The sequence below is a fragment of the Hyla sarda genome, unplaced genomic scaffold, assembly GCF_029499605.1.
Source record: "Hyla sarda isolate aHylSar1 unplaced genomic scaffold, aHylSar1.hap1 scaffold_377, whole genome shotgun sequence".
Lineage (NCBI taxonomy): Eukaryota > Metazoa > Chordata > Amphibia > Anura > Hylidae > Hyla > Hyla sarda.
The window spans coordinates 92243-114647 of record NW_026610396.1 but is presented as its reverse complement, the minus strand read 5'-3'; the positions used below and the strand labels follow the sequence as shown (position 1 = coordinate 114647).

The window sequence follows — 22405 nt, the reverse complement described above, 5'->3', positions numbered from 1 at the left end:
GGCTCACTAGGGTCTAGAGAGAGATCAGAGATGGCGCGCTAGGGTCTAGAGTGAGATCAGAGATGGCTCGCTAGGGTCTAGAGTGAGATCAGAGATGGCTCGCTAGGATTTAGAGTGAGATCAGAGATGGCTCGCTAGGGTCTAGAGTGAGATCATAGATGGCTCACTAGGGTCTAGAGTGTGATCAAAGATGGCTCGCTAGGGTCTAGAGTGTGATCAGAGATGGCTCGCTAATGTCTAGAGTGTGATCAGAGATGGCTCGCTAGGGTCTAGAGTGTGATCAGAGATGGCTCGCTAGGGACTAGAGTAAGATCAGACATGGCTCGCTAGGGTCTAGAGTAAGATTAGACATGGCTCGCTAGGGTCTAGAGTGTGATCAGACATGGCTCGCTAGGGTCTAGAGTGTGATCAGAGTGGCTCGCTAGGGTCTAGAGTAATATCAGACATGGCTCGCTAGGGTCTAGAGAGAAATCAGAGAGGGCTCGCTAGGGTCTAGAGTGTGATCAGAGATGGCTAGCTAGGGTCTAGAGTAAGATCAGACATGGCTCGCTAGGGTCTAGAGTAAGATCAGACATGGCTCGCTAGGGTCTAGAGTGTGTCCAGAGATGGCTCACTAGGGTCTAGAGTAAGATCAGACATGACTCGCTAGGGTCTAGAGTAAGATCAGACATGGCTCGCTAGGGTCTAGAGTAAGATCAGACATGGCTCGCTAGGGTCTAGAGTAAGATCAGACATGGCTCACTAGGGTCTAGAGAGAGATCAGAGATGGCTCGCTAGGGTCTAGAGTGTGATCAGACATGGTTCGCTAGGGTCTAGAGTGTGATCAGAGATGGCTCGCTAGGGTCTAGAGTAAGATCAGACATGGCTCGCTAGGGTCTAGAATAAGATCAGACATGGCTCGCTAGGGTCTAGAGTGTGATCAGAGATGGCTCGCTAGGGTCTAGATTGAGATCAGGCATGGCTCGTTAGGGTCTAGAGTAAGATCAGACATGGCTCGCTAGGGTCTAGAGAGAGATTAGACATGGCTCACTAGGGTCTAGAGAGAGATCAGAGATGGCTCGCTAGGGTCTAGAGTGAGATCAGAGATGGCTCGCTAGGGTTTAGAATGAGATCAGAGATGGCTCGCTAGGGTCTAGAGTGAGATCATAGATGGCTCACTAGGGTCTAGAGTGAGATCAGACATGGCTCGCTAGGGTCTAGAGTGTGATCAGAGATGGCTCGCTAGGGTCTAGAGTGTGATCAGAGATGGCTCGCTAGGGTCTAGAGTGTGATCAGAGATGGCTCGCTAGGGTCTAGAGTGTGATCAGACATGGCTCGCAAGGGTCTAGAGTAAGATCAGACATGGCTCACTAGGGTCTAGAAAAAGATCAGACATGGCTCGCTAGGGTCTAGAGTGTGATCAGACATGGCTCGCTAGGGTCTAGAGTGTGATCAGAGATGGCTCGCTAGGGTCTAGAGTAAGATCAGACATGGTTCGCTAGGGTCTAGAGAGAGATCAGAGAGGGCTCGCTAGGGTCTAGAGTGTGATCAGAGATGGCTAGCTAGGGTCTAGAGTGAGATCAGAGATGGCTCGCTAGGGTCTAGAGTGAGATCAGAGATGGCTCGCTAGGGTCTAGAGTGAGATCATAGATGGCTCACTAGGGTCTAGAGTGAGAACAGACATGGCTCGCTAGGGTCTAGAGTGTGATCAGAGATGGCTCGCTAGGGTCTAGAGTGTGATCAGAGATGGCTCGCTAGGGTCTAGAGTGTGATCAGAGATGGCTCGCTAGGGTCTAGAATAAGATCAGACATGGCTTGCTAGGGTCTAGAGTAAGATCAGACATGGCTCGCTAGGGTCTAGAGTGTGATCAGACATGGCTCGCTAGGGTCTAGAGTGTGATCAGAGATGGCTCGCTAGGGTATAGAGTAAGATCAGACATGGCTCGCTAGGGTCTAGAGAGAGATCAGAGAGGGCTCGCTAGGGTCTAGAGTGTGATCAGAGATGGCTAGCTAGGGTCTGGAGTAAGATCAGACATGGCTCGCTAGGGTCTAGAGTAAGATCAGACATGGCTCGCTAGGGTTTAGAGTGTGATCAGAGATGGCTCACTAGGGTCTAGAGTGAGATCAGACATGGCTCACTAGGGTCTACAGTAAGATAATAGGTGGATTGCTAAGGTTTAGAATAAGATACAGTGAGATCAGAGATGGTTCTCTATGGTCTAGAGTATGATCAGAGATTGCTCGCTAGGGTCTAGAGTGTGATCAGAGATGGCTCGCTAGGGTCTAGAGTGAGATCAGAGATGGCTTGCTAGGGTCTAGAGTGTGATCAGAGATGGCTCACTAGGGTCTAGAGTAAGATCAGACATGGCTCGCTAGGGTGTAGAATAAGATCAGACATGGCTCGCTAGGGTCTAGAGTAAGATCAGACATGGCTCGCTAGGGTCTAGAGTAAGATCAGACATGGATTGCTAGGGTCTAGAATAGGATCAGACATGGCTCGCTAGGGTCTAGAGTGTGATCAGAGATGGCTCGCTAGGGTCTAGAGTGAGGTCAGAGATGGCTCGCTAGGGTCTAGAGTGTGATCAGAGATGGCTCGCTAGGGTCTAGAGAGAGATGAGACATGGCTCACTAGGGTCTAGACAGAGATCAGAGATGGCTCGCTAGGGTCTAGAGTGAGATCAGAGATGGCTCGCTAGGGTCTAGAGTGAGATCAGAGATGGCTCGCTAGGGTCTAGAATGAGTTCAGAGATGGCTCGCTAGGGTCTAGAGTGAGATCATAGATGGCTCGCTAGGGTCTAGAGTGAGATCAGACATGGCTCGCTAGGGTCTAGAGTGTGATCAGAGATGGCTCGCTCGGGTCTAGAGTGTGATCAGAGATGGCTCGCTAGGGTCTAGAGTGTGATCAGAGATGGCTCGCTAGGGTCTAGAGTGTGATCAGAGATGGCTCGCTAGGGTCTAGAGTAAGATCAGACATGGCTTGCTAGGGTCTAGAGTAAGATCAGACATCGCTCGCTAGGGTCTAGAGTGTGATCAGACATGGCTCGCTAGGGTCTAGAGTGTGATCAGAGATGGCTCGCTAGGGTCTAGAGTAAGATCAGACATGGCTCGCTAGGGTCTAGAGAGAGATCAGAGAGGGATCGCTAGGGTCTAGAGTGTGATCAGAGATGGCTAGCTAGGGTCTGGAGTAAGATCCGACATGGCTCGCTAGGGTCTAGAGTAAGATCAGACATGGCTCGCTAGGGTCTAGAGTGTGATCAGAGATGGCTCACTAGGGTCTAGAGTAAGATCAGACATGGCTCGCTAGGGTCTAGAGTAAGATCAGACATGGCTCGCTAGGGTCTAGAGTAAGATCAGACATGGCTCGCTAGGGTCTAGAGTGTGATCAGAGATGGCTCGCTAGGGTCTAGAGTGAGATCAGAGATGGCTTGCTAGAGTCTAGAGTGTGATCAGAGATGGCTCGCTAGGGTCTAGAGTGAGATCAGAGATGGCTCGCTAGGGTCTAGAGTGTGATCAGAGATGGCTCGCTAGGGTCTAGAGTGAGATCAGAGATGGCTCGCTAGGGTCTAGAGTGTGATCAGAGATGGCTCGCTAGGGTCTAGAGTGTGATCAGAGATGGCTCGCTAGGGTCTAGAGTGAGATTAGAGATGGCTCGCTAGAGTCTAGAGTGTGATCAGAGATGGCTCGCTAGGGTCTAGAGTGAGATCAGAGATGGCTCGCTAGGGTCTAGAGTGTGATCAGAGATGGCTCGCTAGGGTCTAGAGTGTGATCAGAGATGGCTCGCTAGGGTCTAGAGTAAGATCAGACATGGCTCGCTAGGGTCTAGAATAAGATCAGACATGGCTCGCTAGGGTCTAGAGTGTGATCAGAGATGGCTCGCTAGGGTCTAGAGTAAGATCAGACATGGCTCGCTAGGGTCTAGAGTGTGATCAGAGATGGCTCGCTAGGGTCTAGAGTGAGATCAGAGATGGCTCGCTAGAGTCTAGAGTGTGATCAGAGATGGCTCGCTAGGGTCTAGAGTGAGATCAGAGATGGCTCGCTAGGGTCTAGAGTGTGATCAGAGATGGCTTGCTAGGGTCTAGAGTGAGATCAGAGATGGCTCGCTAGGGTCTAGAGTGTGATCAGAGATGGCTCGCTAGGGTCTAGAGTGTGATCAGAGATGGCTCGCTAGGGTCTAGAGTGAGATTAGAGATGGCTCGCTAGAGTCTAGAGTGTGATCAGAGATGGCTCGCTAGGGTCTAGAGTGAGATCAGAGATGGCTCGCTAGGGTCTAGAGTGTGATCAGAGATGGCTCGCTAGGGTCTAGAGTGTGATCAGAGATGGCTCGCTAGGGTCTAGAGTAAGATCAGACATGGCTCGCTAGGGTCTAGAATAAGATAAGACATGGCTCGCTAGGGTCTAGAATGTGATCAGAGATGGCTCGCTAGGGTCTAGAGTGTGATCAGAGATGGCTCGCTAGGTTCTAGAGTGAGATTAGAGATGGCTCGCTAGAGTCTAGAGTGTGATCAGAGATGGCTTGCTAGGGTCTAGAGTGAGATCAGAGATGGCTCGCTAGGGTCTAGAGTGTGATCAGAGATGGCTCGCTAGGGTCTAGAGTGTGATCAGAGATGGCTCGCTAGGGTCTAGAGTGTGATCAGAGATGGCTCGCTAGGGTCTAGAGTGTGATCAGAGATGGCTCGCTAGGGTCTAGAGTAAGATCAGACATGGCTCGCTAGGGTCTAGAATAAGATCAGACATGGCTCGCTAGGGTCTAGAGTGTGATCAGAGATGGCTCGCTAGGGTCTAGAGTGTGATCAGAGATGGCTCGCTAGGGTCTAGAGTGAGATTAGAGATGGCTCGCTAGAGTCTAGAGTGTGATCAGAGATGGCTTGCTAGGGTCTAGAGTGAGATCAGAGATGGCTCGCTAGGGTCTAGAGTGTGATCAGAGATGGCTCACTAGGGTCTAGAGTGAGATCAGACATGGCTCGCTAGGGTCTAGAGTGTGATCAGAGATGGCTCGCTAGGGTCTAGAGTAAGATCAGACATGGCTTGCTAGGGTCTAGAGTAAGATCAGACATGGCTCGCTAGGGTCTAGAGTGTGATCAGACATGGCTCGCTAGGGTCTAGAGTGTGATCAGAGATGGCTCGCTAGGGTCTAGAGTAAGATCAGACATGGCTCGCTAGGGTCTAGAGAGAGATCAGAGAGGGATCGCTAGGGTCTAGTGTGTGATCAGAGATGGCTAGCTAGGGTCTGGAGTAAGATCCGACATGGCTCGCTAGGGTCTAGAGTAAGATCAGACATGGCTCGCTAGGGTCTAGAGTGTGATCAGAGATGGCTCACTAGGGTCTAGAGTGTGATCAGAGATGGCTCGCTAGGGTCTAGAGTGTGATCAGAGATGGCTCGCTAAGGTCTAGAGTGAGATCAGAGATGGCTCGCTAGGGTCTAGAGTGTGATCAGAGATGGCTCACTAGGGTCTAGAGTGAGATCAGAGATGGCTCGCTAGAGTCTAGAGTGTGATCAGAGATGGCTCGCTAGGGTCTAGAGTGTGATGTGTGATCAGAGATGGCTCGCTAGGGTCTAGAGTAAGATCAGACATGGCTCGCTAGGGTCTAGAATAAGATCAGACATGGCTCGCTAGGGTCTAGAGTGTGATCAGAGATGGCTCGCTAGGGTCTAGAGTGTGATCAGAGATGGCTCGCTAGGGTCTAGAGTGAGATTAGAGATGGCTCGCTAGGGTCTAGAGTGAGATCAGAGATGGCTCGCTAGGGTCTAGAGTGAGATCATAGATGGCTCACTAGGGTCTAGAGTGAGATCAGACATGGCTCGCTAGGGTCTAGAGTGTGATCAGAGATGGCTCGCTAGGGTCTAGAGTGTGATCAGAGATGGCTCGCTAGGGTCTAGAGTGTGATCAGAGATGGCTCGCTAGGGTCTACAGTAAGATAATAGGTGGATTGCTAAGGTTTACAATAAGATACAGTGAGATTAGAGATGGTTCTCTATGGTCTAGAGTATGATCAGAGATGGCTCGCTAGGGTCTAGAGTGTGATCAGAGATGGCTCGCTAGGGTCTAGAGTGAAATCAGAGATGGCTTGCTAGGGTCTAGAGTGTGATCAGAGATGGTTCGCTAGGGTCTAGAGTAAGATCAGACATGGCTCGCTAGGGTCTAGAGTAAGATCAGACATGGCTCGCTAGGGTCTAGAATAAGATCAGACATGGCTCGCTAGGGTCTAGAGTGTGATCAGAGATGGCTCGCTAGGGTCTAGAGTGAGATCAGAGATGGCTCGCTAGGGTCTAGAGTGTGATCAGAGATGGCTCGCTAGGGTCTAGAGAGAGATCAGACATGGCTCACTTTGGTCTAGACAGAGATCAGAGATGGCTCGCTAGGGTCTAGAGTGAGATCAGAGATGGCTCGCTAGGGTCTAGAGTGAGATCAGAGATGGCTCGCTAGGGTCTAGAGTGAGATCAGAGATGGCTCGCTAGGGTCTAGAGTGAGATCATAGATGGCTCACTAGGGTCTAGAGTGAGAACAGACATGGCTCGCTAGGGTCTAGAGTGTGATCATAGATGGCTCGCTAGGGTCTAGAGTGTGATCAGAGATGGCTCGCTAGGGTCTAGAGTGTGATCAGAGATGGCTCGCTAGGGTCTAGAGTGTGATCAGAGATGGCTCGCTAGGGTCTAGAGTAAGATCAGACATGGCTTGCTAGGGTCTAGAGTAAGATCAGACATGGCTCGCTAGGGTCTAGAGTGTGATCAGACATGGCTCGCTAGGGTCTAGAGTGAGATCAGAGATGGCTCGCTAGGGTCTAGAGTGTGATCAGAGATGGCTCGCTAGGGTCTAGAGTAAGATCAGACATGGCTCGCTAGGGTCTAGAGAGAGATCAGAGAGGGCTCGCTAGGGTCTAGAGTGTGATCAGAGATGGCTAGCTAGGGTCTGGAGTAAGATCAGACATGGCTCGCTAGGGTCTAGAGTAAGATCAGACATGGCTCGCTAGGGTTTAGAGTGTGATCAGAGATGGCTCACTAGGGTCTGGAGTGAGATCAGACATGGCTCGCTAGGGTCTAGAGTGAGATCAGAGATGGCTCACTAGGGTCTAGAGTAAGATCAAACATGGCTCACTAGGGTCTACAGTAAGATAAAAGGTGGATTGCTAAGGTTTAGAATAAGATACAGTGAGATCAGAGATGGTTCTCTATGGTCTAGAGTATGATCAGAGATGGCTCGCTAGGGTCTAGAGTGTGATCAGAGATGGATCGCTAGGGTCTAGAGTGAGATCAGAGATGGCTTGCTAGGGTCTAGAGTGTGATCAGAGATGGCTCGCTAGGGTCTAGAGTAAGATCAGACATGGCTCGCTAGGGTCTAGAGTAAGATCAGACATGGCTCGCTAGGGTCTAGAATAAGATCAGACATGGCTCGCTAGGGTCTAGAGTGTGATCATAGATGGCTCGCTAGGGTCTAGAGTGAGATCAGAGATGGCTCGCTAGGGTCTAGAGTGTGATCAGAGATGGCTCGCTAGGGTCTAGAGAGAGATCAGACATGGCTCACTAGGGTCTAGACAGAGATCACAGATGGCTCGCTAGGGTCTAGAGTGAGATCAGAGATGGCTCGCTAGGGTCTAGAGTGAGATCAGAGATGGCTCGCTAGGGTCTAGAGTGAGATCAGAGATGGCTCGCTAGGGTCTAGAGTGAGATCAGAGATGGCTCACTAGGGTCTAGAGTGAGATCAGACATGGCTCACTAGGGTCTAGAGTGTGATCAGAGATGGCTCGCTAGGGTCTAGAGTGTGATCAGAGATGGCTCGCTAGGGTCTAGAGTAAGATCAGACATGGCTCGCTAGGGTCTAGAGTGTGATCAGACATGGCTCGCTAGGGTCTAGAGTGTGATCAGAGATGGCTCGCTAGGGTCTAGAGTAAGATCAGACATGGCTCGCTAGGGTCTAGAGAGAGATCAGAGAGGGATCGCTAGGGTCTAGAGTGTGATCAGAGATGGCTAGCTTGGGTCTGGAGTAAGATCCGACATGGCTCGCTAGGGTCTAGAGTAAGATCAGACATGGCTCGCTAGGGTCTAGAGTGTGATCAGAGATGGCTCACTAGGGTCTAGAGTAAGATCAGACATGGCTCGCTAGGGTCTAAAGTGTGATCAGAGATGGCTCACTAGGGTCTAGAGTAAGATCAGACATGGCTCGCTAGGGTCTAGAGTAAGATCAGACATGGCTTGCTAGGGTCTAGAGTAAGATCAGACATGGCTCGCTAGGGTCTAGAGTAAGATCAGACATGGCTCGCTAGGGTCTAGAGTGTGATCAGAGATGGCTCACTAGGGTCTAGAGTAAGATCAGACATGGATCGCTAGGGTCTAGAGTGTGATCAGAGATGGCCCGCTAGGGTCTAGAGTGTGATCAGAGATGGCTCGCTAGGGTCTAGAGTGAGATCAGAGATGGCTCGCTAGGTTCTAAAGTGGGATCAGAGATGGCTCGCAAGGGTCTAGAGTAAGATCAGACATGGCTGGCTAGGGTCTAGTGTAAGATCAGACATGGCTCGCTAGGGTCTAGAGTGTGATCAGAGATGGCTCGCTAGGGTCTAGAGTGAGATCAGAGATGGCTCGCTAGCGTCTAGCTTGTGATCAGAGATGGCTCGCTAGGGTCTAGAGTGTGATCAGAGATGGCTCGCTAGGCTCTAGAGTAAGATCAGACATGGCTCGCTAGGGTCTAGAATAAGATCAGACATGGCTCGCTAGGGTCTAGAGTCCCAAAGTCTCTGGCATATGATAACATCCCTGTTAGCAAATCTGCTGTCACGATTCGGCTTGCTGGAGGTGGATCCTCTGTGCCAGAGAGGGATTGGCGTGGACCGTGCTGGTGGACCGGTTCTTAGTTGCTACTGGTATTCACCAGAGCCCGCCGCAAAGCGGGATGGTCTTGCAGCGGTGGTAGCAACCAGGTCGAATCCACCAGCAACGGCTCAACCTCTCTGACTGCTGAGATAAGCGCGGTACAAGGGAGTAGACAAGAGCAAGGTAGGACGTAGCAGAAGGTCAGGGCAGGCAGCAAGGATCGTAGTCAGGGGCAACAGCAAGAGGTCTGGAACACAGGCTAGGAACACACAAGGAAACGCTTTCACTGGCACAATGGCAACAAGATCCGGCGAGGGAGTGCAGAGGAAGTGAGGTATAAGTGGGGAGTGCAGGGGAAGTGAGGTATAAGTAGGGAGTGCACAGGTGAACATACTGATTAAGCCTGCTGCGCCAATCAGTGGCCCTTTAAATTGCAGAGACCCGGCGCGCGCGCGCCCCAAGGAGCGGGGCCGCGCGCGCCGGGACAAGACAGACGGGGAACGGGTCAGGTACGGGAGCAGGGATGCGCATCGCGAGCGGGCGCCTCCCGCATCGCGAATCGCATTCCGGCTGGGAGTGATATTGCAGCGCACCCGGTCAGCAGGTCTGACCGGGGCGCTGCGAATGAGAGGATGCTGCGAGCGCTCCGGGGAGGAGCGGGGACCCGGAGCGCTCGGCGTAACAGTACCCCCCACCCCCTTGGGTCTCCCCCTCTTCTTGGAGCCTGAGAACCTGAGGACAAGACTTTTGTCTAGGATGTTGTCCTCAGGTTCCCAGGATCTCTCCTCTGGACCACAGCCCTCCCAATCCACCCAAAAAAATCTTTTCCCTCTGACAGTTTTGGAGGCCAGAATCTCCTTCACAGAGAAGACGTCAGATGAACCGGAAACAGGAGTGGGAGAAACAACTTTGGGAGAGAAGCGGTTAATGATGAGTGGTTTAAGGAGAGAGACATGGAAGGCATTGGGAATACGAAGAGAAGGAGGAAGAAGGAGTTTGTAAGTGACAGGGTTAATCTGGCACAAGACTTTGAAAGGGCCAAGATAGCGTGGTCCCAGTTTGTAACTGGGGACACGAAAGCGGACATATTTAGCGGAGAGCCATACCTTGTCTCCGGGAGCAAAAATGGGGGGAGTTCTTCTTTTCTTATCAGCAAATCTTTTCATCCGGGATGAAGCCTGTAAAAGAGAATTTTGGGTCTCTTTCCATATGGTGGAAAGATCACGAGTCACTTCATCAACAGCGGGCAAACCAGAGGGCAAGGGAGTAGGGAGGGGGGGAAGAGGGTGACGGCCGTACACCACGAAAAATGGGGATTTAGCAGAAGATTCGGAGACTCTGAAGTTGTTTGAGAATTCGGCCCATGGTAGAAGATCTGCCCAGTCATCCTGGCGGGAGGAAACAAAATGCCGTAAATAGTCACCCAGGACCTGATTAATTATTTCTACTTGCCCATTGAATTGGGGATGATAAGAAGAAGAGAAGTTTAATTTGATTTTGAGCTGTTTACAGAGGGCCCTCCAGAATTTAGACACGAATTGGACGCCTCTATCCGAGACAATATGCGTGGGCAAACCGTGAAGGCGAAAAATGTGTACAAAAAATTGCTTTGCCAACTGAGGCGCTGAAGGAAGACCAGGAAGAGGAATAAAATGTGCCATCTTGGAAAATCGATCAACGACCACCCAAACAACAGTGTTGCCACGGGATGAGGGCAAGTCCGTAATAAAGTCCATACCAATCTGTGACCAAGGCTGTTCAGGAACAGGCAGAGGATGAAGGAGACCAGCAGGCTTCTGGCGAGGAGTCTTATCCCGGGCACAGACAGTACAGGCCCGCACGAAATCAACAACATCAGTCTCCAGAGTCGGCCACCAATAAAAACGAGAGATGAGTTGCAAGGATTTTTTGATGCCCGCATGGCCTGCGAGGTGGGAGGAGTGTCCCCATTTGAGAATCCCGAGACGCTGGCGTGGAGAAACGAAGGTCTTCCCTGGAGGAGTTTGCCTGATGGAAGCTGGAGAAGTGGAGATCAGAAAGTCAGGAGGAATGATATGTTGCGGAGAGACCTCTACTTCAGAGGCATCAGAAGAACGAGAGAGGGCATCGGCCCTAATGTTCTTGTCAGCAGGGCGAAAATGGATTTCAAAGTTAAAACGGGCAAAGAACAACGACCACCTAGCCTGGCGAGGGTTCAGTCGTTGGGCAGACTGGAGATAGGAGAGATTCTTGTGATCAGTGTATATAATAACTGGATATTTGGATCCCTCCAGCAGGTGCCTCCATTCCTCAAGCGCCAATTTAATGGCCAGTAGTTCTCGATCACCAATGGAGTAGTTTCTCTCCGCCGGAGAGAAGGTCCTAGAAAAAAACCCACAAGTAACAGCATGCCGGAAGAATTTTTTTGTAGAAGGACAGCTCCAGCTCCCACTGAGGAGGCATCTACCTCCAATAGGAAGGGTTTAGATGGGTCAGGTCTGGAGAGCACGGGAGCAGAAGAAAAGGCAGACTTGAGATGTTTAAATGCGTCTTCCGCTTGGGGAGACCAGGACTTAGGATTGGCATTTTTCTTGGTTAAAGCCACGATAGGGGCCACAATAGTGGAGAAGTGTGGAATGAATTGTCTGTAATAATTGGCGAACCCCAAAAAACGTTGGATAGCACGGAGTCCGGAGGGGCGTGGCCAATCTAAGACGGCAGAAAGTTTATCTGGGTCCATTTGTAGTCCCTGGCCAGAGACCAAGTATCCTAGGAAAGGAAGAGATTGACATTCAAAGAGACATTTCTCCATTTTGGCATAAAGTTGATTGTCACGAAGTCTCTGAAGAACCATGCGGACATGCTGGCGGTGTTCTTCTAAGTTGGCAGAAAAAATCAGAATATCGTCCAAATAAACCACAACACAAGAATATAGCAGATCACGAAAAATTTCATTAACAAAGTCTTGGAAGATGGCAGGGGCGTTGCACAGGCAAAAGGGCATGACCAGATACTCAAAGTGTCCATCTCTGGTGTTAAATGCCGTTTTCCATTCGTCCCCCTCCCTGATGCGGATGAGATTATAAGCACCTCTTAAGTCCAGTTTGGTAAAGATGTGGGCGCCTTGTAGGTGATCAAAGAGTTCCGAGATAAGAGGTAAGGGGTAGCGGTTTTTTACCGTGATTTTATTAAGTCCGCGGTAATCAATGCAAGGGCGTAGGGAGCCGTCTTTTTTGGACACAAAAAAAAAATCCAGCTCCGGCAGGAGAGGAGGACTTGCGGATAAACCCCTTTTTTAAATTCTCCTGGATGTACTCCGACATGGCAAGAGTCTCTGGAGCAGACAGAGGATAGATTCTGCCCCGGGGTGGAGTAGTACCCGGGAGGAGGTCAATAGGACAGTCATAAGGCCTGTGAGGAGGTAGAGTCTCTGCTTGCTTTTTGCAAAAAACATCAGCATAGTCCATATAAGCCTTAGGAAGACCGGATACCGGGGGAACCACAGGGTCACGACAGGGAGTACTGGGAACCGGTTTAAGACAGTCCCTGAGACAAGAAGTACCCCAGTTCTTGATTTCTCCTGTGGACCAATCAAGGGTTGGGGAATGGCGTTGAAGCCACGGTAATCCAAGAAGAATTTCAGAAGTGCAGTTGGAGAGGACCAAAAATTAAATTTTTTCGTGATGGGGTCCGATGCACATTAGGAGAGGTTCCGTGCGGTAACGCACGGTACAGGCCAATCTTTCATTGTTAACAGAATTGATGTAGAGGGGTCTGGCGAGACTGGTCACCGGGATGTTGAACCTGTTGATGAGAGAGGCTAAAATAAAATTTCCTGCAGATCCGGAATCCAAGAAGGCCACAGCAGGGAAGGAGAAGGCAGAGGAAGATATCCGCACAGGCACAGTAAGGCGTGGAGAAGCAGAGTTCACATCTAGAGCTGTCTCATCTTTGTGCGGAGTCAGCGTACGTCTTTCCAGGCGGGGAGGACGGATAGGACAATCCTTCAAGAAGTGTTCGGTACCGGCACAGTACAGGCAAAGATTCTCCATGCGGCGTCGTGTCCTCTCTTGAGGTGTCAAGCGAGACCGGTCAACTTGCATAGCCTCCACGGCGGGAGGCACAGGAACGGATTGCAGAGGACCAGAGGAGAGAGGAGCCGGGGAGAGAAACCGCCTCGTGCGAACAAAGTCCATATCCTGGCGGAGCTCCTGACGCCTTTCGGAAAAACGCATGTCAATGCGAGTGGCAAGATGAAAAAGTTCATGCAGGTTAGCAGGAATTTCTTGTGCGGCCAGAACATCTTTAATGTTGCTGGATAGGCCTTTTTTAAAGGTCGCGCAGAGGGCCTCATTATTCCAGGATAATTCGGAGGCAAGAGTACGGAATTGGATGGCGTACTCGCCAACAGAAGAATTACCCTGGACCAGGTTCAGCAGGGCAGTCTCAGCAGAAGAGGCTTGGGCAGGTTCCTCAAAGACACTTCGAATCTCCGTGAAGAAGGAGTGTACAGAGGCAGTGACAGGATCATTGCGGTCCCAGAGCGGTGTGGCCCATGACAGAGCTTTTCCAGACAGAAGGCTGACTACGAAAGCCACCTTAGACCTTTCAGTAGGAAACTGGTCCGACATCATCTCCAAGTGCAGGGAACATTGTGAAAGAAAGCCACGGCAAAACTTAGAGTCCCCATCAAATTTATCCGGCAAGGATAATCGTAGGCCGGAAGCGGCCACTGGCTGCGGAGGAGGTGCAGGAGCTGGCGGAGGAGATGATTGCTGAAGCTGTGGTAGTAGCTGCTGTAGCATCACGGTCAGTTGAGACAGCTGGTGGCCTTGTTGCGCTATCTGTTGTGACTGCTGGGCGACCACCGTGGTGAGGTCGGCGACAACTGGCAGTGGGACTTCAGCGGGATCCATGGCCGGATCTACTGTCACGATTCGGCTGGCAGGAGGTGGATCCTCTGTGGCAGAGAGGGATTGGCGTGGACCGTGTTGGTAGACCGGTTCTAAGTTGCTACTGGTATTCACCAGAGCCCGCCGCAAAGCGGGATGGTCTTGCAGAGGCGGTAGCAACCAGGTCGTATCCACCAGCAACGGCTCAACCTCTCTGACTGCTGAAGATAGGCGCGGTACAAGGGAGTAGACAAGAGCAAGGTCGGACGTAGCAGAAGGTCAGGGCAGGCAGCAAGGGTCGTAGTCAGGGGCAATGGCAGGAGGTCTGGAACACAGGCTAGGAACACACAAGGAAACGCTTTCACTGGCACAATGGCAACAAGATCCGGCGAGGGAGTGCAGGGGAAGTGAGGTATAAGTAGGGAGTGCAGGGGAAGTGAGGTATAAGTAGGGAGTGCACAGGTGAACATACTGATTAAGCCTGCTGCGCCAATCAGTGGCGCAGTGGCCATTTAAATTGCAGAGACCCGGCGCGCGCGCCCTAAGGAGCGGGGCCGCGCGCGCCGGGACAAGACAGACGGGGAACGGGTCAGGTACGGGAGCCGGGATGCGCATCGCGAGCGGGCGCCTCCCGCATCGCGAATCACATCCCGGCTTGGAGTGATATTGCAGCGCACCCGGTCAGCAGGTCTGACCGGGGAGCTGCGAATGAGAGGATGCTGCGAGCGCTCCGGGGAGGAGCGGGGACCCGGAGCGCTCGGCGTAACAATTATCTTATATACCTGACACTATTATTATATTACATATCTGATACTATTATTATATTATATATCTGACACTATTATTATATTATATATCTGATACTATTACTATATTCTATATCTGACACTATTATTATATTATATCCCTGATACTATTATTATATTATATATCTGACACCATTATTATATTATATATCTGACACTATTATTATATTATATATCTGATACTATTATTATATTATATATCTGACACTTTTATTATATTATATATCTGATACTATTATTATATTATATATCTGACACTATTATTATATTATATATCTGATACTATTATTATATTATATACCTGATACTATCATTATATTATATATCTGACACTATTACAATATTATATATCTGATACTATTATTATATTATATATCTGACACTATTATTATATTATATATCTGATACTATTATTATATTATATATCTGACACTTTTATTATATTATATATCTGATACTTTTATTATATTATATATCTGATACTATTATTATATTATATATCTGACACTATTATTATATTATATATCTGATACTATTATTATATTATATACCTGATACTATCATTATATTATATATCTGACACTATTACTATATTATATATCTGATACTATTATTATATTATATATCTGACACTTTTATTATATTATATATCTGATACTTTTATTATATTATATATCTGATACTATTATTATATTATATATCTGACACTATTATTATATTATATATCTGATACTATTATTATATTATATACCTGATACTATCATTATATTATATATCTGACACTATTACTATATTATATATCTGATACTATTATTATATTATATATCTGACACTATTATTATATTATATATCTGATACTATTATTATATTATATATCTGACACTTTTATTATATTATATATCTGATACTATTATTATATTATATATCTGACACTATTATTATATTATATATCTGACACTATTATTATATTATATATCTGATACTATTATTATATTATATATCTGACACTATTATTATATTATATATCTGACACTATTATTATATTATATATTTGATACTATTATTATATTATATCCCTGATACTATTATTATATTATATATCTGACACTATTATTATATTATATATCTGACACTATTATTATATTATATATCTGATACTATTATTATATTATATATCTGACACTATTATTATATTATATATTTGATACTATTATTATATTATATCCCTGATACTATTATTATATTATATATCTGACACTATTATTATATTATATATCTGATACTATTATTATATTATATATCTGACACTATTATTATATTATATATCTGACACTATTATTATATTATATATCTGACACTATTATTATATTATATATCTGATACTATTATTATATTATATATCTGATACTATTATTATATTATATATCTGACACTATTATTATATTATATATCTGACACTATTATTATATTATATATCTGATACTATTATTATATTATATATCTGACACTATTATTATATTATATATCTGACACTATTATTATATTATATATCTGACACTATTATTATATTATATATCTGATACTATTATTATATTATATATCTGATACTATTATTATATTATATATCTGACACTATTATTATATTATATATCTGACACTATTATTATATTATATATCTGATACTATTACTATATTATATATCTGACACTATTATTATATTATATATCTGACACTATTATTATATTATATATCTGACACTATTATTATATTATATATCTGACACTATTATTATATTATATATCTGACACTATTATTATATTATATATCTGATACTATTATTATATTATATATCTGATACTATTATTATATTATATATGTGACACTATTATTATATTATATATCTGATACTATTATTATATTATATATCTGACACTATTATTATATTATATATCTCGATACTATTATTATATTATATATCTGATACTATTATTATATTATATATCTGACACTATTATTATATTATATATCTGATACTATTATTATATTGTATATCTGACACTATTATTATATTATATATCTGACACTATTATTATATTATATATCTGACACTATTATTATATTATATATCTGACACTATTACTATATTATATATCTGATACTATTATTATATTATATATCTGACACTATTATTAAATTATATACCTGATACTATCATTATATTATATATCTGACACTATTATTATATTATATCCCTGACACTATTATTATATTATATATCTGACACTATTACTATATTATATATCTGATACTATTATTATATTATATCCCTGACACTATTATTATATTATATATCTGATCCTATTATTATATTATATCCCTGACACTATTATTATATTATATATCTGATACTATTATTATATTATATATCTGATACTATTATTATATTATATCCCTGACACTATTATTATATTATATCCCTGACACTATTATTATATTATATATCTGACACTATTACTATATTACATATCTGATACTATTATTATATTATATATCTGACACTATTACTATATTACATATCTGATACTATTATTATATTATATATCTGACACTATTATTATATTATATATCTGACACTATTATTATATTATATATATGACACTATTATTATATTATATATCTGATACTATTATTATATTATATCCCTGACACTATTATTATATTATATCCCTGACACTATTATTATATTATATATCTGACACTATTACTATATTATATATCTGACACTATTACTATATTACATATCTGATACTATTATTATATTATATATCTGATACTATTATTATATTATATATCTGACACTATTATTATATTATATATCTGACACTATTATTATATTATATATCTGATACTATTATTATATTATATATCTGACACTATTATTATATTATATATCTGATACTATTATTATATTATATATCTGATACTATTATTATATTATATATCTGATACTATTATTATATTATATCCCTGACACTATTATTATATTATATCCCTGACACTATTATTATATTATATATCTGACACTATTACTATATTATATATCTGACACTATTACTATATTACATATCTGACACTATTATTATATTATATATCTGATACTATTATTATATTATATATCTGACACTATTATTATATTATATCCCTGACACTATTATTATATTATATATCTGACACTATTACTATATTACATATCTGATACTATTATTATATTATATATCTGACACTATTATTATATTATATCCCTGACACTATTATTATATTATATATCTGACACTATTACTATATTACATATCTGATACTATTATTATATTATATATCTGACACTATTACTATATTACATATCTGATACTATTATTATATTATATATCTGACACTATTACTATATTATATATCTGATACTATTATTATATTTTATACCTGACACTATTACTATATAATATACCGTATCTGATAATATTATTATGTTATGTCTGACATTATTATGCTATTTCCTGTTAGGTTCAACTACATCAAAATTTTGACCACAGACTGCACCAAAACTTCCTGTGTTTTTCCAGACTACAGATTATCACACCAGTGTCCTCCGCTGTCTCGTGCCTCTGTCTTATTGTGTGCACTCTTTATGCCACAACCACTCACCCCAGCAGTGGCGGGAGACATCCTGCTCTTGGTGGTTATGTGATGCTCATCTGTCTCATAGTTAACCCTCACTTTTCTCAAAAGTAACCCTCACCTCTCTAATAGCTGAGCTTAACCTGTCTCATGGCTGACCCTCACCTGTCTCATGGCTGACCCTCACCTGTCTCATGGCTGACCCTCACCTGTCTCATGGCTGACCCTCACCTGTCTCATGGCTGACCCTCGCCTGTCTCATGGCTGACCTTCACCTGTCTCATGGCTGACCCTCACCTGTCTCATGGCTGACCCTCGCCTGTCTCATGGCTGACCTTCACCTGTCTCATGGCTGACCCTCACCTGTCTCATGGCTGACCTTCACCTGTCTCATGGCTGACCCTCACCTGTCTCATGGCTGATCCTCACCTGTCTCATGGCTGACCCTCACCTGTCTCATGGCTGACCTTCACCTGTCTCATGGCTGACCCTCACCTGTCTCATGGCTGACCTTCACCTGTCTCATGACTGACCCTCACCTGTCTCATGGCTGACCCTCACCTGTCTCATGGCTGACCCTCACCTGTCTCATGGCTGACCTTCACCTGTCTCATGGCTGACCCTCACCTGTCTCATGGCTGACCTTCACCTGTCTCATGGCTGACCCTCACCTGTCTCATGGCTGACCCTCACCTGTCTCATGGCTGACCATCACCTGTCTCATGGCTGACCCTCACCTGTCTCATGGCTTACCCTCACCTGTCTCATGGCTGACCCTCACCTGTCTCATGGCTGACCCTCACCTGTCTCATGACTTACCCTCACCTGTCTCATGGCTTACCCTCACCTGTCTCATGGCTTACCCTCACCTGTCTCATGGCTTACCCTCACCTGTCTCATGGCTGACCCTCACCTGTCTCATGGCTGACCCTCACCTGTCTCATGGCTGACCCTCACCTCTCTAATAGCTGAGCTTAACCTGTCTCATGGCTGACCCTCACCTGTCTCATGGCTGACCCTCACCTCTCTAATAGCTGAGCTTAACCTGTCTCATGGCTGACCCTCACCTGTCTCATGGCTGTAGCTGACCCTCACCACTCTTGTAGTTGACCCTCACTACTCTCCCAGCTGACCCTCACCCCTCTCATAGCTGGTCCTCACCTCTTTCGTAGCTGATCCTTACCTGTCTTCTAGCTGACCCTCACCTCTTGTAGCTGATCCTCACCTGTCTTCTAGCTGGTTCTCACCTCTCTCATACTTGACCCTCAACTCTCTTCTAGTTGACCCACACCTCTCTTCTAACTGATCCTGACCTCTTTTCTAGCTGACCCTCACCTCTCGTAGCTGACCTCACCTCTTTCCTTGCTGACCCTCACCTCTCGTAGCCTGTCTCCTAGCTGACCCTCACCTCTCTCGTAGCTGATCCCCACCTGTCTCCTACCTGACCCTCACCTGTCTCAGAGTTGACCCTCACCTCTCTTGTAGTTGAACATTCACCTCTCTTCTGGCTGACCCTCACCTCTCTTGTAGTTGAACATTCACCTCTCTTCTGGCTGACCCTCACCTCTCTTGTAGTTGACCCTCACCTCTCTTGTAGTTGACCCTCACCTCTCTTCTGGCTGACCCTCACCTCTCTTGTAGTTGACCCTCACCTCTCTTGTAGTTGACCCTCACCTCTCTTCTGGCTGACCCTCACCTCTCTTTCAGTTGACTCTCACCTCTCTTCTGGCTGACCCTCACCTCTCTTCTGGCTGACCCTCACCTCTCTTGCAGTTGACTCTCACCTCTCTTCTGGCTGACCCTCACCTCTCTTCTGGCTGACCCTCACCTCTCTTCTGGCTGACCCTCACCTCTCTTGTAGTTGACCCTCACCTCTCTTGTAGTTGACCCTCACCTCTCTTCTGGCTGACCCTCACCTCTCTTCTGGCTGACCCTCACCTCTCGTGTAGTTGACCCTCACCTCTCTTCTGGCTGACCCTCACCTCTCTTCTGGCTGACCCTCACCTCTCTTGTAGTTGACCCTCACCTCTCTTCTGGCTGACCCTCACCTCTCTTGTAGTTGACCCTCACCTCTCTTGTAGTTGACCCTCACCTCTCTTCTGGCTGACCCTTACCTCTCTTCTGGCTGACCCTCACCTTTCTTCTGGCTGACCCTCACCTCTCTTCTGGCTGACCCTCACCTCTCCTGTAGTTGACCCTCACCTCTCTTCTGGCTGACCCTCACCTCTCTTCTGGCTGACCCTCACCTCTCTTGTAGTTGACCCTCACCTCTCTTCTGGCTGACCCTCACCTCTCTTGTAGTTGACCCTCACCTCTCTTCTGGCTGACCCTCACCTCCCTTCTGGCTGACCCTCACCTCTCTTCTGGCTGACCCTCACCTCTCTTCTGGCTGACCCTCACCTCTCTTCTGGCTGACCCTCACCTCTCTTGTAGTTGACCCTCACCTCTCTTGTAGTTGACCCTCACCTCTCTTCTGGCTGACCCTCACCTCTCTTGTAGTTGACCCTCACCTCTCTTCTGGCTAACCCTCACCTCTTCTGGCTGACCCTCACCTCTCTTGTAGTTGACCCTCACCTCTCTTCTGGCTGACCCTCACCTCTCTTCTGGCTGACCCTCACCTCTCTTCTGGCTGACCCTCACCTCTCTTGTAGTTGACCCTCACCTCTCTTCTGGCTGACCCTCACCTCTCTTCTGGCTGACCCTCACCTCTCTTGTAGTTGACCCTCACCTCTCTTCTGGCTGACCCTCACCTCTCTTCTGGCTGACCCTCACCTCTCTTGTAGTTGACCCTCACCTCTCTTCTGGCTGACCCTCACCTCTCTTATAGCTGACCCTCACCTCTCTTGTAGTTGACCCTCACCTCTCTTCTGGCTGACCCTCACCTCTCTTCTGGCTGACCCTCACCTCTCTTGTAGTTGACCCTCACCTCTCTTCTGGCTGACCCTCACCTCTCTTGTAGTTGACCCACACCTCTCTTGTAGTTGACTCTCACCTCTCTTCTGGCTGACCCTCACCTCTCTTCTAGCTGACCCTCACCTCTCTTGTAGTTGACCCTCACCTCTCTTCTGGCTGACCCTCACCTCTCTTCTGGCTGACCCTCACCTCTCTTCTGGCTGACCCTCACCTCTCTTCTGGCTGACCCTCACCTCTCTTCTGGCTGACCCTCACCTCTCTTGTAGTTGACCCTCACCTCTCTTCTGGCTGACCCTCACCTCTCTTCTGGCTGACCCTCACCTCTCTTCTGGCTGACCCTCACCTCTCTTCTGGCTGACCCTCACCTCTCTTCTGGCTGACCCTTACCTGTGTCCTAGCTCCCCCCCCCAGCATTGTGGCTGTACAATTAGGTTTCTTAGTCACTGACCTGTCAGGCTGGGGTAGGGCTCGGAGTAGTTCCCTCGCTCTGGACTCTTCTCCTCCGTCTTGTGGGGTTCTTGCTGTCTGGTTCCATCTGCAGAGTCGGGGGATCTGCTCTGAGGTTCCTGAGTGTAAAATCCATCGGGCAGGTCTCTGAAGCTGGGCAGAGCTGTGGTGAGAGCAACCATGGAGGGCAGCCCCTGCCCCAGACTGGCACAGAAAGTGTTATTCAGGCGTTCAGAGTATGAGGGCATAGGAGCCATGGGGGGCAGCGGGGATGGAGAGAGACTCTGAGGGATCACCAGGGGTCTGTAGGGCATGAACATGGGGTACCCAGTGTACAGAACCTGCCCCGGTCTCACCGCTGGGGTCCCAATCAGAGAGTCTATGGAGAAGGTGCTGCCCACCCCACTAGGTCGATGCATTGTCCTTGTTGCCCTCCAGTGGGCAGTAAAGGGGGCAAACATACAAAAGGTCCCCGTCTGTGGAGGCAACTGACAGCATGTGAGCAGCTGGAGTCTCATCAGGGAGGTGACAGTGGGGGAGGAAGCTCCAGAGCGAAGCACTCAACCCCCTGAGATTCCCCCGACCAAGGAGAAGGGGGGGGGCAACAAAAAGAAGACCAACCAGGAGGGAATAGAGTTACCCCTAGTGTGAGATTAGATTGTCAGCTCCTGGGGTCAGGGATGGTGGGAGTGATACATTGTATGATAGGAGATTAGATTGTGAGCTCCTGGGGTCAGGGATGATGGGAGTGATACATTGTATGTGATAGGAGATTAGATTGTGATCTCCTGGGGTCAGGGGTGATGGGAGTGATACATTGTATGATAGGAGATTAGATTGTGATCTCCTGGGGTCAGGGATGATGGGAGTGATACATTGTATGATAGGAGATTAGATTGTGAGCTCCTGGGGTC

General features: G+C 46.4%; 1 protein-coding gene across 1 annotated transcript in view; it reads right to left on the bottom strand.

Moving 5' to 3' along the window:
• GBX1 (gastrulation brain homeobox 1) overlaps positions 1 to 21964 on the bottom strand; it is a 100063-nt gene extending 78099 nt beyond the window's left edge. Inside the window, exon 1 of the mRNA XM_056553740.1 lies at positions 21493 to 21964. Coding sequence (XP_056409715.1) covers positions 21493 to 21952 — 460 coding nt within the window. The 5' untranslated portion in view covers positions 21953 to 21964. The remainder of the gene's footprint in view (positions 1 to 21492) is intronic.
• Positions 21965 to 22405: the final 441 nt, after the last annotated feature.